Source organism: Pseudonaja textilis, chromosome 6 (genome assembly GCF_049901715.1).
Source record: "Pseudonaja textilis isolate UNSWEBS1 chromosome 6, rPseTex1.2, whole genome shotgun sequence".
Lineage (NCBI taxonomy): Eukaryota > Metazoa > Chordata > Lepidosauria > Squamata > Elapidae > Pseudonaja > Pseudonaja textilis.
In genome coordinates, this window is record NC_141995.1 from 24,808,486 (window position 1) to 24,822,178 (window position 13,693).

Sequence of the window (13,693 nt, forward strand, 5' to 3'; positions counted from 1 at the left end):
TGATTTAACCATAATTTATTGAATAACCTTTAATGACTGTCCATACAATACAGTAAGGTATAAAGTTAGTTTTATAAACCAGCTGAGTGTATATAGAACCCAAACCTGTGGAGTCTTTGATGCTCTCAAGTTCGGTTGTTTGCTTGTAGATGTTTCATTATCCAACTAAGGCAAGCTGCTGTATATAAACAAGGCAAACTCTGCACTAACTTGTACTGATGCAACCTGGTCATATACTGAAATGTCTGAAGCAAACAACCAAGCTCATGGAGCACCAAGGATTCCTTAGTTCATCCCTGAGCTGCATATATTCTTTTTTTTTTTTGAGACCCTCAAATCCAACCCATGTTACTGGTTACTGCAATATATAACCCTTGTAAATTATTTTAAACAAAAAATAATGGAGTTGTATTTCCGTAATGTTTATTTAAGAGACTCATTTATTAATCTTTTTGTTTATTTTATAGATTTCAACTAAGGAAGAATTCCAGTCAACAATAACCATTCCTCCCTCTTAGCAACTGCCTCTAATCAGAAAAAAAATCCAATCCCCTGTTCAACAAGGGAATAAAAATTGACATAACTATGTTCATCCAACTACAGAACCTCCTGCTACAAATACTCAAACATCTTAACAAAGAGTAATGAAACTGAAAGATATACAAGGTCCATTTGTGGGGGGAGGAAGCATTCATATAAGAGGAGCTCATTCTGGACTATAATTTTCAGATTGTGTTCATGCAGCCAATTTGCTTTTGATGAGTTTTTAATTTACAATCTCATTAAAATGTTAAGAGGGAAAGTGCTGCTTTGTTATGAATAGCAACAATAACCTCTTCCTGACTCACCGAACTACAAATTTAAGGAAAATGTTTTTGCTTTTTCTGGCTAAAGAAACTGATTACTTCCAGGAACTCTTGCCTTCCTTTTTTGATAGTTATCTTTACTCAGAGTAATTCAAATGTATATGACTGATATTGTCTGTTTACACAATGTTATTTTTATCCAAACAGCTTGAGGCAACATACATGGGCTTCCTTGCATTTTATTCTCATACCTATCCTCCTATCAGGTAGATTCAGAATAAAAACGTGGGAGTTGTTCACCATTACTTAGTAACATTAATGAGCAATCTGGGGGTTGCACCTTCTCCCCCCCATGTTTATTTGACATATCACAACTGCTTGCACAATACATAAACCCAGACAACTTTTTGTACAGGTAAGCATTTATTAATATGTGATTCAATATTTAAAAAAGGAGAGTTCCCAAAATGGTTTTCTCAAATGAAATTGAACAGCTAGGTTCAAACACTATATTAAGCCAGGGTTCATTTAAAAATGGTTTGTTGAAAAAACTTCAGATAGCTGGTATGGCACAACATGTTAAGGATAGGCCAAGTGCTGATGCAAACATTTCGTGGCATTTTTAATCCTTTCAAGTCACTGTTAGGCAATCTTTAATTATTAGTAACTCGGTGCACTTTTCACAGGAAGATGCCAGTAACTATTACTGCTACACAGCTTTGCCCTAGTTCTCAAACTCAGGAAGAAATCCTGCCAGCTGGCCATTCCTGAAGAGTGAAATCATCTCTCTCTCACACACACACATACATACAGAGGCAGATTTCATAGGAACTTCCTCACATTTGCCTTAAGTCATGCAGAGCAGGTGCGTTTTGTCTCTCCATTCCCAGCATGAGCCAACAATAGGAATTACCCAACTTCATTGACAGGATGCAGCTTGTTAAGTAAAATCTCTTAAGACTAACAAATCTTCACAAGGAACAGGCCTCCAAATGTCTGTAGCCAGAGAGCACCGGGGTTTGCATTTATTGCTCGTGCCCTTCATAAACATGAACTGCAGCAGACCTTTTTGAAAGGCTATTAAACAAAGGATGTAACCATGCACATCAGGTAGAGGTATGGGGCAGAGATAAAGAGCTTGCTGAATTAGTGGAAACAGATGTGGAATAAATAATACGAATGGAAAAAAGTCTGCTTCCCCTTCATAAAATGAAGAGAAAGTACTCTAATCCACTCTAATTACAGTATTTTAATTACTAATATTACTAGTAGGAATCAGGTTGACAACTTTTACTCTTTCTGCATTCTTAAATGCAATCTGCTTCATCTCATTTGCTCCCTGCCAAACAATATAATCCAAGTCCTACAAGTGCTTTTTCAAGAAGCAACTGGACTTTCTGGTTTTTCTTTGAAGACGTTTAGCTTTTCATCCACAGAAGCTTCTTTAGCTCTGACTGGATGGTGGGGAATATAATCCAAGATTAGCATGTAGAAAGACACTGAAGCTTACCTTGATGCCAATTCTAGCAAATGTATAATACTTCCCTGAAATTGGTGTAATTGGAGTCCAGCTGGCATCCAGCTCAATACAACACAGCCCTGGCAGCAGATATACTGCCAGTTCCAAGATTAATGTCTGGCTTAAGGACAACCACTAAGGGTAGTCCTTAAGGATATGAACAAGCTGCCCATTACTGAAAAAGGTGGATGGAATTCTCTTCCTCAAGCTCACAAAGCACTGAAGCTGCACAATATTTCCAGAACTGCTGAAGCCAGATGTTTTTAAGCTATAGGTTGTTTTCAGCCATTTTCACTGAGTCCTAAAATGACTGCACTGCTTCAGTGCTTTCATCTGCTGGAAGAAGGACAATATCATTTTTAGTAATAGGCATTACATTCCAACTTAAATACAAATTTGGGTTAAATAAGTTAGGGAATGGAACTAGTTATTAACCCATGGACTGCCTGTAATGTGTTCATATTCATAAGTTAGAAGTCGATTCAATTAGATGCCAAAGAGATCATTGGGTATGTGCACTAATGTCTTTCTCTCACGTAACTAATTTGTGACAACTCATACCATACCCCTTAAAAACTCAATGACTAAATCTCTCAGCTTATACATAGATAGAAGAATGGGACAGTCCTAAGGAATGAAAATATTTTAGAATTGAGATCTAGTACATTTATAAAAAAATTAAAATATGCAGAAAAACATAGCTAAAGCAAAATACTGGTAAATTTGCCTTTCTCAGCTACAAAGACTACCTACAATAAACAGATCAGCAAAATTGCCAAGTGTTTGCATTTATCTACTAAAAACCTGCTTTAAAGCCGAGAAACATGAATAAATTGTTGCTCACTATTATCTTTCAAATACTTTTCAGTTGCTTACTAGGCTTAGTAGCAGCCAAGTTATCCAGGTGGTTGCATATCTGGTCATAACAGCTTGATAAGGCGTATTGTGATTGAAGTTTCTCCAAGTAAAGCAAAATGTGTGAACATATATTGAATGCTAGTGCTCAATTAAATACAACTTTGTCTGCTGTACCATTTTGCACAAATTTTAACAAGAATTTGAGCATATCCACTGTTGTTTTTAAGCGTAGCGCTTACGGCTGATATATGTCATTTTATCATGTATCTTTAGCAGGAAGTTAAGACATTTAATGCAATGAAAATATAAATCAGGAAGTAAAAGTGCCATACACATATATAGACATTTTTCATAATTAAAATATGAAGTGTCACCTCCTCTGTTTACTTCTGAAGGAATTGAAGGTGCCATCATATTGGTCTCCATTGGTTGTGAACCATCCTGGGTCATCTGATCTTCTGGAGGTAAGTAAGCAGGAGGGGGAGTATCAGCTAAGGTAAAAACAAAATACTGTTATTTCATCCATTTTACAGATAGTGTTAAACTAAGCCAAACTACAATGTACTTATAATCATAGGAGAACACCGTCCATTTTTTACTCATCTCTGTTAATATGGCTAACATAGAAATTATTACTCTTTTATTAATTATACCAAAGTTGACTTTTCCTTGAGGGAATTAGGTTTTGGAAAGTTCTGAAACAAACAGATCAAATCCCTATATATGACAAAGAAGTGCTGATGATCTGCATACAGGTCTTTTTTCCCCAATACATTTATCAGTAGACAGATAGTACATCCTAATGCACAACAAATTTAAAGCACAATTTATTGATGATGGCATTAAAATTTAATAATCAATGGAGACAAAGAACATCAATGTAAGACTTGCTTTTAATATTACTGTATTATTTTTATGCTAACATTGTCCTGATGTTTATTTCTAACATTCTCTTAAGACAAAGGTATGCTATTGTCAACTGAACTCATCCTTAAGTTTCAACACCCAAAATGTAGGGGAAAAAATTAGAGGATCTAAGCATTTACTTAGTGGGGGATTTTGGAAGTTGCCATTCTCCCATCTTAAGAAACGGACAAACACCCATTCCCAGGACATTTTTGTTTATCTAATTTTTCTATAAAGGATACCCTTTGCTGTTAAGGTGCCTAAATAAATAAAATTACACCTGTTTTCTGAAATAATGAAGAATATAATGCTATAGTGCATATATTATAGCATTATTTAGTGACTACCACCTTTTTCTAGTCACTTAAATCCAGTTTCTGGAGATCTCATGATTAAATCACAGTATAGTAGAAGCAGCTACTGATAAGTGTGTCATCCACCCCCAATAAATTCAACTGGGAATAGAAATGCAATTTTATAAAAAAAAATCTGAGTGATCATTTAAAGCTTACTGCAAAGATGTATCTTATAAATAGGAATGATCATATTACTTCCCAAAAAAAGCTCTATTAATTGTATTGAAGATTTATCTTGAAACAGTGGGCCTAGAACACATTAATGCCTCATGATTTTGGAAGTTCTCAACTTTAATTAAGCACAAATAGCTTAGTGATATACAGCCAACATATCACTTCATCCTATAACCTCTCGTGATTGGGGGGAAACTATCCATATGCTTTATGTAAGCAAGCTAGATATATTTTATAATTATTTTGTAGACTCAATGAAGCCTATATAGTATTAAGGAAACCTGAGGTAAGAAAGAAAAAAATAAAACAAGTCTGTCTTGGCCTGGTGGATAGTAGCCTGAGCAAAGCAAGGCCAAAACTATCCTACTAGGAAGAACATCCAAACCCTTTCTATTCCATTTCTGGAATGTGAGGCATATATTCACTTCAGAACACTTTAGTCCCACTACAAAAAATGATGCAGTTACTAGAAAACACATTTTATCAATAATTCTGGGAATGTTTTGTTGGCTTAACAAATGCACCCTAACCCTTCCTATTTCCACTCTTTGCCTCCCGCCAGGCAATGTGCTACCCCAAGATCATTGCCCATGCTAAGAAGCTGCTGCTGGGACTTCTCAGAGGGAGCTTACCTGGCATCTGAAAAGGGCTTCCCGGGTCAGAGCTGGCAGGTGAATGAGGGTAGGTACCACTACTGCTTCCAGGCGAATTTGGGTAGCTACTGTTTGGTGAATGGGGAAATGGGTGACTGTTGGGTTGCTGGAAAGAGTCTGGAAAAGTAGCGTTATGTGGCATATGAGGCTCATTTTGTCCTAAGTTGCGAAACTGTGCCAGGAGACTGTGCTGAGGGTTGTATTCACTGTGTCTAGGAACAAGCACAGGAGGAAGAACTGAAAAGGAAAGAGAAAGGGGAGGGTTGAAAACAAACACATTCTACGGTTGGACAATCATAATTTCACTTGCAGTTGAAGAAGTTGATGAAGAATTCTTATTTTAGGAACAAGCAGGACTAAGCAAAAATATTTCCTTGTGTTTAGTTACTGTATACATTAATTTTTTTCTGGATGCACCAACTGCCAGGATGCCAAAACTAGAAGTTTAGTTTTCAGAGCAACTGGGAGAAAGATGCATGCAAAGTAATGAAGCTGCACTGGGATTCACAACTAAGAAGAATAGTAAAGATAACCTACCCTCACTTTCCTCATTTTCAGCTCCCAAAGCTAAAGAAACCTATACAAGGGACAGCCTTTAATATAAGCAAAGTATTGGGGACTGGCATCCATTAATTTAAGCTTAGCTACTAAGGGTGCTAATTGAACCTTCTGGATTCAATCTAGAATAGTTCAAGTTTAGGTTTATTTCATTACACGTGATTTATATCCCATTTTTCCTCTTTTTGAGTCAATATATATAGTGCTGCCTTCTCCAATGTTTTATCTACAACAACCAACCTGGATAGATTGGGCTGAGAGACAAGGATTTATTACAAGTCACCAAGGAAGACTGATGAGAGGATGTGTGTTTCTTGAGGCCTAGTAATACCACATCACAGTGAAACAGTCAGATATTCCCACTTCTCTAATATTTAAGCAAACACATGCAATACATTTCAAGCAGAGGTGGTATTTAGCAGGTTCTAACCAATTCTGGAGAACCGGTAGTGGAAATTTTGAGTAGTTTGGAGTACTGGCAAATACCACCTCTGACTGGCCCCACCCTCATCTATTCTCTGCCTCCTGAGACCCAGCTGATCGGCTGGGTCTTCTTTTGTTGCCCTGCACAGGACAATGGAACTGGAAAGCAGGTTAGTGGGATAGGGAGGGAATAGGGATTTTGCAGTATCCTTCCTCTGGAATGGGGTGGGAATGGAGATTTTACAGTATCCTTTCCCTGCCACGCCTACCAAACCATGGCCACAGAACCGATAGTAATTTTTTTTTGAATTCCACCACTGATTTCAAGTCATGTAATTTTATCAAATTTCTACAAAAGCTGGATGAGTATCTGCAGTGTGTTTCTTTCTACAAAAGCTAGATGAAAATCTGCAGCCATTTTGGTTTTCTAATTAGATTTTCTAGAGGCAAAAGACACTGGATTCTCCATATAAACTACAAAGGGCAGAAAGAAGGGAAAACGTCACTTACGTTTTCCATAATATCTCATGCACTTAATATTACTAATTTAGCTTAATTATTATGTTGGGAAGCATCATGTTTTCCCCTTTATAAAAAACTAAATTACAAATATCTGGGTAAGACCACTTAAAATCTCCATAAGTCATGCAATCAGAAGAATTAATAAACAGAAAGAGAGGTTCAGGCCCTAAATCGTACATACTGTTTAATATGGCCAGGCCTAAGAGATTGACATGGGTGTCATTATGGCATCTTTGAAGGGAAGTTTCTGTTATTTATACACATTGAACCATTTCATAAGCTATGCTAAACGTTAATATAATTTTTCTGAATTTCGCTGAACATTACGAGTGACTCCAACCATGTGTGAATCCAACCATTTGTAAACCATTGCTTATGATCTAATGTGTTATGTAAACCCCATCAATAGTGGTTTGTAAAATAAACTAGAAATGTTGCTTGAACTAGATCAATGTTGGTAGCCATATTCAGGAAAATACATATTTTTAAATTGTAAAGTTTGATCAGGTTCAGAATCTTCACTGTAAAAAATAAAGGGCTAAAATGCACATAGCAGGGGAGAATGCTGATTTTCAGAAATTGCTGCCAGCCCAGGGGAAGAGATATAATTGAAGAGACAGCATGAGACTTCTGCTGTATTCAGCCAAGCACACCTGTTGCCACAAAGCAAACAAGAGGCCCACATCTGCTCTTTGGAGAGGCTGTGAGCCCCTGGAGGGTAAAGCTGTAGAGGTGTTAACTCTTGCCTAGACTAAAGCAAACGCTCTACTGCACTGGATAGAGCACTATTATATCGTGGACCTAAGCAATCTTCTAGAACTCTGTATTTTCCAAATATGAACTTCCAAAATTTTCAACCGGTGGGTATGCAAGCTTGGAATGTAGGAAACTGCTTCCAGTGGAACTGAAGGACACTAGATTATGGATCTAGAAAGAACAGATATTAACGTCCCCGATCCTCAAATCACATTTCTACAATCTGAGACAAAGACCAGATCTAATATATGACCACCTACAGTGTTTTACCTAGTATGATATGCAAAAACCACACTTTATGATTTAGTGTTAAGTGTGAAGCAGATTATATTTTGCCCAAGAAATCATAGTTTAAAAAAACCTTCTGATTTTGCTTCATGTATAATATAGGCTTCCAAGAAATGTCAGTTACTATTACTGGATGCATACCGAAATATCTCTGACATTACAAAATTATAAACACAAGATCAAAATATTGCACAATGCCCATCTTGCCAACTTCAATTGAAATGACAAATACACATGACACATTTGTATAAATAAATATATGTGTATGAGTGCATGTATGAATTAGTGCCAGAAGCTACATTACAGAAAAAGGCAAGGCAAGGCAAAAAAAATTGGTATTAACCAAATTAATAAGTATTGATCAAAAGTATTTACACCAGTAACATACCCCAATTATCAATTAATTAATGTCCATTTCTTTCATAGATGCACAAATTTTATACCAGCCCACAAGCATTTCCATTCTGCTTCCAAGCTGAAACAACAGAAAGAAGATTATTCTAAAAGGGAGGAGTAGATGCCTTAGGAAGGGAATAGAAGAGTCCTCTGCAGAGTGAGATTGGTGTGTGTGTGTGTGTGTGTGTGCGTGTGTGTGTGTGTGTGTAATCAATAAATAATAAATAGGGAAAGGAAAGAAAAAGGGAGGAAGAGGGGGGGAGGGGAAGAAGTATCTGAGCAGGCTAGGCTAGACTGCTAGAGAATAGTTTCAAAAAGCCCTAAAAATCGTAAGGTGAAATATTGATGTTGAACCTCTTTTTCTATCCACAAAACTGAGACCATCTAAAACGAGACAAAATAACTGGAACTGCTTACAATCACCATCAATAAGTTGACACTGTCATTAAGCCAAGACTACTTATATTTTCAATGTTATCAACGATTTGTTAGCTGCAACTTACTGAAATATACGAGGGACAAAACTTAATTAAAACTGAAGCTACTTTAATGAAATAAAATTTAATCTCATCAGCTGTGTTTATGTTAAACTTCAACATTATGCGAATACTCCCTCCGCCCCATTTTAATTTTGCTTAAAATGGTGATTAGGTAACCAATATAAATACGCTGAGGGTTCACTTGTAATGTTTAGGTAGGTTATACACTCACACATATAAGCAAATGTGTGTCCTACAAAAATGTGCCCATGAAGTTGCATAATATACAAAAAGGGCTAGTTACAACTCAGTTTAATTCTGACTTATTTAAAATACCAAATTTGTCAGTGTTATGTTTAATTCTAATTGTGCAAAGACACAAGTTTGGAAAACACTATCAAGGTTATTAATATACACATGAAAAATAGATAACTGCTGTTACAACCTACCTCATACAGCTGTTATTGTGGGAAATAATAAAAAAGTGATGTATATTTTATACTGAACTACTTACTGAATGAAAAGTAAAATATAACTATTAAATAAATAAAGTACACATTAATCAAGGTTTGCAAAATTCCAAATCAACAGACATAGGGATTTTAGAATCACTGTCAGCATAGTTAACTCTTTGCTCAGATGGGTTTTGATTAGAAAAAAAAAATCTGTTCAATCTGTTCTCAGACCTCTTTTTAAAACTGCACTATTGTCCTCTGATGTGGAAAGGAAGTTAATATGGCACATATATATTTCCAAGTAATTTTATGTTCTCCAATATATCCTTGGGCACTTGGTTCCTTCAACATTTGTTTGTACAACATGCTAAGATTCAAACAATTTATGAAAAGCTTAAATCATCAAACTGCTAAAGTAATTCAGAAATGATGTCTGGATCCAATTAATACGAAATATCGCAGAAAGTTTCACACATTACTTCAACAAATTGAGTAAATTGCTCATTACTTCCATGTGCAATATAACTGTGGTACCCAAAGGATCTGTTTCGAATCATTTATGCCTTAGAAATGCATACTAAGATTTTTAAAGTTGAGATTTTACCAAGAGAATGAACTTTTACAACTTTGCAAAAAGGTTTAGGAGAACTTGTCACTACCACCTCGCCTTGGCCATCTGGCCCCAGACAACTCATTGTGGGGACAACTCTCGCAAGTCTGGACCTTCTGCTTTTACCAGCTCGGGCAGGGATAAAACTCCCCACACTCGGAATGGTATGTGTGTCTGTGTCAGTGTATGTGTGGAACGGTGATTCCCCCTTAGCTGCCTTTTGTGCGGGGGTGCTAGAAAGTGAGATAGCATGGTGGCCCTTTGAACAAATACAAACCCATTATAAAAAAGATAGAGAACAATTTGGCTTTAATATGACTCCACAAGAATTAGATAAAATATGGCTAGGAGAGGAAAAGAAAACAATTAGTAAAACATATAAATATCTTTTGGATTACAAATTAAAAGAAGAAATAGTCACAGAATCTATGATAATTTGGGCTAAAAACGTGGGTCATAGTATTGAATTAGATGGGAACACATCTGGCAAACAAATTACAAATTAATCATGTCAGTCTCGTATAAAGAAAACTTATACAAAATGGTTCATCGCTGGCACCTACCTCCTGCGAGACTGGCTAAGATGTTCCCCAACCAGCCACCCAACTGTTGGAAATGTAACTACACACAAGGAACATAATTTCACATGTGGTAGACTTGCCCGTGTGCGCAGAAGTTTTGGAGGAATATTAGAAATTGGATTTTAAATATAACAAAACAAAATTTAACTTGAACCCGAAACCTTTCTGCTAAGTATGATAGATTTAAACATGGAGAAAAAATATCAATATTTAATTTTGCACATCATAACTGCGGCCAGAATAACCTACGCACAAAAGTGGAAATTGTCTTTCATTCCTTCAGAGGATATGGTAATTTAAAAAATACATGATTGTGCTGAGATGGATAGCCTAACCAAATCGTTAAAAAATAAACAAGATAGTGACTATTATGAAATATAGAACATTTGGTATGATTGGTTAAAGAAAAGGTAATATTTGATATTTGGATAAGTTATGGAAATGACAGAAGACGTGCATTTAATTATAAACTATATAGAGAAATTAAAACATTAAAAGAACGAAGGAGTTTTTGTAACAAGGCAGATCACGTCAATGATAAAGAAAAAAAAATTAACCATTGCTCAATATACGTTGTAAAGTGTGTGTGTGTGTGAGTGTGTGTGTGTGTATTGATTTGTCTGTTTTAAATGTATGTCAAATAAATGTTTTTTTCTAGAATAAAAAATTTAAAATAAAATAAAATAAAATCATTTCTTATTGTTTGCTTTTTTGTACTTTAGGCTTTGTCTTTTCTTTTAGTACTTTCTTTTCTTTATTGTAAATATTAATTTCTCTTGACTTTTAAAAAAAATTAATACAGTTATTATAAAAAAAGAAAAGAAATGCAGCTAGGGTGCACCTAAATTTATCCATTGTATCAGTAACCTAAAAATGTTAAAAACAGAGTATTATTTGGGAGTTATACATTGTACTACTCATCTATTTAAAATGTAGTGTATGATATATGACATGGAAAGAATAAGTGCCTGAATAACTGAAAAAATGTATTCTGCTTTGCAAACCCAGGGGTGGGTTTCTACCGGTTCTGTCCACCTCTGTAGAACTGGTAGCTCTGAAGAGCAGCAGACATAGAACCGGTTCTATGTCTGCTGATGTTTTTGCCCACCCACCCAGGTTCTTACCTGATCTTTATTTCCTGATTTCCCAACTTCAGCTGCCGAGCGAGGCAGAGCTGCAGTTAGAAAAGCAGGAAAAAAGGGCTGTTTCAAAGGTTGCGCCTCTGCACAAAGTGTGCTGGTGTGTAAGGAAGCTTGTAAATCCCGAACCGGTAGTTAGCCCTGTCGTATCCCACCCCTACGTAAACCATATAAATTATTTCGGGTAGAAAGTCCTATTAAAGACTTTGCAAAACAAAAACTTTAAAATTAGAATCAACTTTAACAGTGTGGAATGAACTATGATGTTCTCATTACATCATTTAAACTTAGTTTCCCTATTCCTTTTAGTGGAGTGATTTAAACAGGTTATGCTTACTTCAGATACAAAAGCACATTTAATGGGCCGGATAGATTTGGCCTCATCTTTAAGTACCATACTTTTGTATACATAGCACAAGAATAGTTTCATATAGTCAATGACAGTTGGCTGTTACAGAAATGCCTGTGCAAGGCCTTTCTTTCCGACAATTGTGCAGGAGTGTTTGCCAACTGATGGCAAACTTCCTCCATCATTTCTTCTTCCTCCTATAACCACACATATGCAGCAGTCTATCAGGAAGTAGTCTGACAAAGGCTGACCTCTCCAAGCTTTGAATTGCCCATTAAAGTTTAGCTGGATTCTGTTTCAATTTCCAGCTGACTTATCAGACTGCTGACTGCTTTCAAAGACTAATAGTCTCTCCTCTTGGTTTCAGAAAAACAGTAACAACAATGCTTCAACAATTCAAGCAACTTCCTTACTTATTGTGACCTATAATACAGTTCTTAAAATCTGATGATAAAGAAAGCAGTTTCTATGTATTGTTTGCCAACTTGCCACAAATCTTCAGACACCATGTAACTAAATTTCGCTCATTAATCTAGTGGATGTAATTCTTATAAACTAAAATCATATGACAAACAAGAATTCACTAAGTATGTCTTATATAGCCTTTTCTGTAAACTCAGAGAAGACTTTTCCCAAACAAAGTGCAGCAGATGTTTAAAGAACGGATACACCCAAATCTAATTTGGAAGTCACTGCTCAAGGCACCATCTCACCTAAGCAAGTTCACTTCAAACTCAGCAAAAGACACTGATGAAAATCACAGATTGGTGCTTTCATGTTTCCATTTCCTCTCTCGCAAGGCAATTGCCATAACTACCTCAGGGAAGCTTTAAAAGGAAGTCAAAGTAGAGAGAGAAGGATTGAAACAAACTGCTAAAGGAACTGCAAAGAAGCTAACAGTAAACTTCCCAACCAAGACCACTCCCAGTAACCGTGACGGGGCAAATCACTAGAATATAAAAGGGTTAGACTTAGGAAGTCAATGGGCTTCGTATTATTGCTATCATGCTGTCAATTCCAACCACGTTAAAAGTCTACCCGGGTATTTTAACAAATATAAATATAATAAATTGTTACTTTATTACAGTTTAGTAGTGGTAGAATAGGAAAAAGGTACCCACCCACCCCCACCCCACCCCCCCACCCCCCCGGTTGAATTGGTGCTATGGACTTGTTAAAAGTAATTGTAAATGGGGAAAGAAGGGGAAATGAACATACAATGAAATTTCCTACCTGGGCTTTCCACTCGTTTGTAATGATAGGGATTGATGCAGACTTCCTTCTGTTTTGAACCAAAGGGAAACTCACAACATTCCAGTGGTTTAAGTTCATGATGGCTCTGAAGATCGGGCCAGCGCCACACACGACAATAAATTACATGGGGAAGCCCCTTGCGATGAGAAACCTGAAGTCTGCCATCTAAGGAACGAGGAATTGTAACACAGTTGCTTGGCTGACCAGGACAACTTAATGCTTTTTCCAGCTCTTCCATTGCTCCTTTTTTCTTCTTAAGTTTTTTAACTAAGGCATCAACAGCTTTCTCTGCCCATTTTTCCTCTTCATCCCCTTGCTTCCACCCCAGCAGTCTTTTAACAGCTGGGCTTGTGAAGGAGAACAAACTTGTTACATTCATAGTGATTAATTAGAAGGAAATATTGAAGCACAATTTCTATGTTAAAAAATCCTATTTCTCCTTCAAACAACAGTCCAGAATAAATTCAGATGATCTTTCCCAATTCCAAATTCTTGCAAAATGAACCCAACATTCCAGTCTGATAGATGTCGTTGGGGTTCCAGGTCTTAGTCAGGTATCTACAGAACATAAAATTGGGGAGGGAAACGAAACAAGTTCTGTTAAAACAATA

At 36.4% G+C, this 13,693-nt stretch overlaps 1 protein-coding gene across 7 annotated transcripts in view; it reads right to left on the reverse strand.

The window, feature by feature from the left end:
• Positions 1–13,693, reverse strand: part of SMAD1 (SMAD family member 1) — a 35,983-nt gene that overhangs the window by 6,732 nt on the left and 15,558 nt on the right. For all 7 annotated transcript variants that reach the window (XM_026698110.2, XM_026698111.2, XM_087936068.1 and 4 more), the window contains 3 exons: positions 13,062–13,640; positions 5,252–5,509; positions 3,558–3,674 (listed from right to left, as the gene is read on the reverse strand). In XM_026698110.2, the coding sequence (XP_026553895.1) occupies positions 3,558–3,674; positions 5,252–5,509; positions 13,062–13,461 (775 nt within the window). In that variant the 5' untranslated portion in view covers positions 13,462–13,640. The remainder of the gene's footprint in view (positions 1–3,557; positions 3,675–5,251; positions 5,510–13,061; positions 13,641–13,693) is intronic.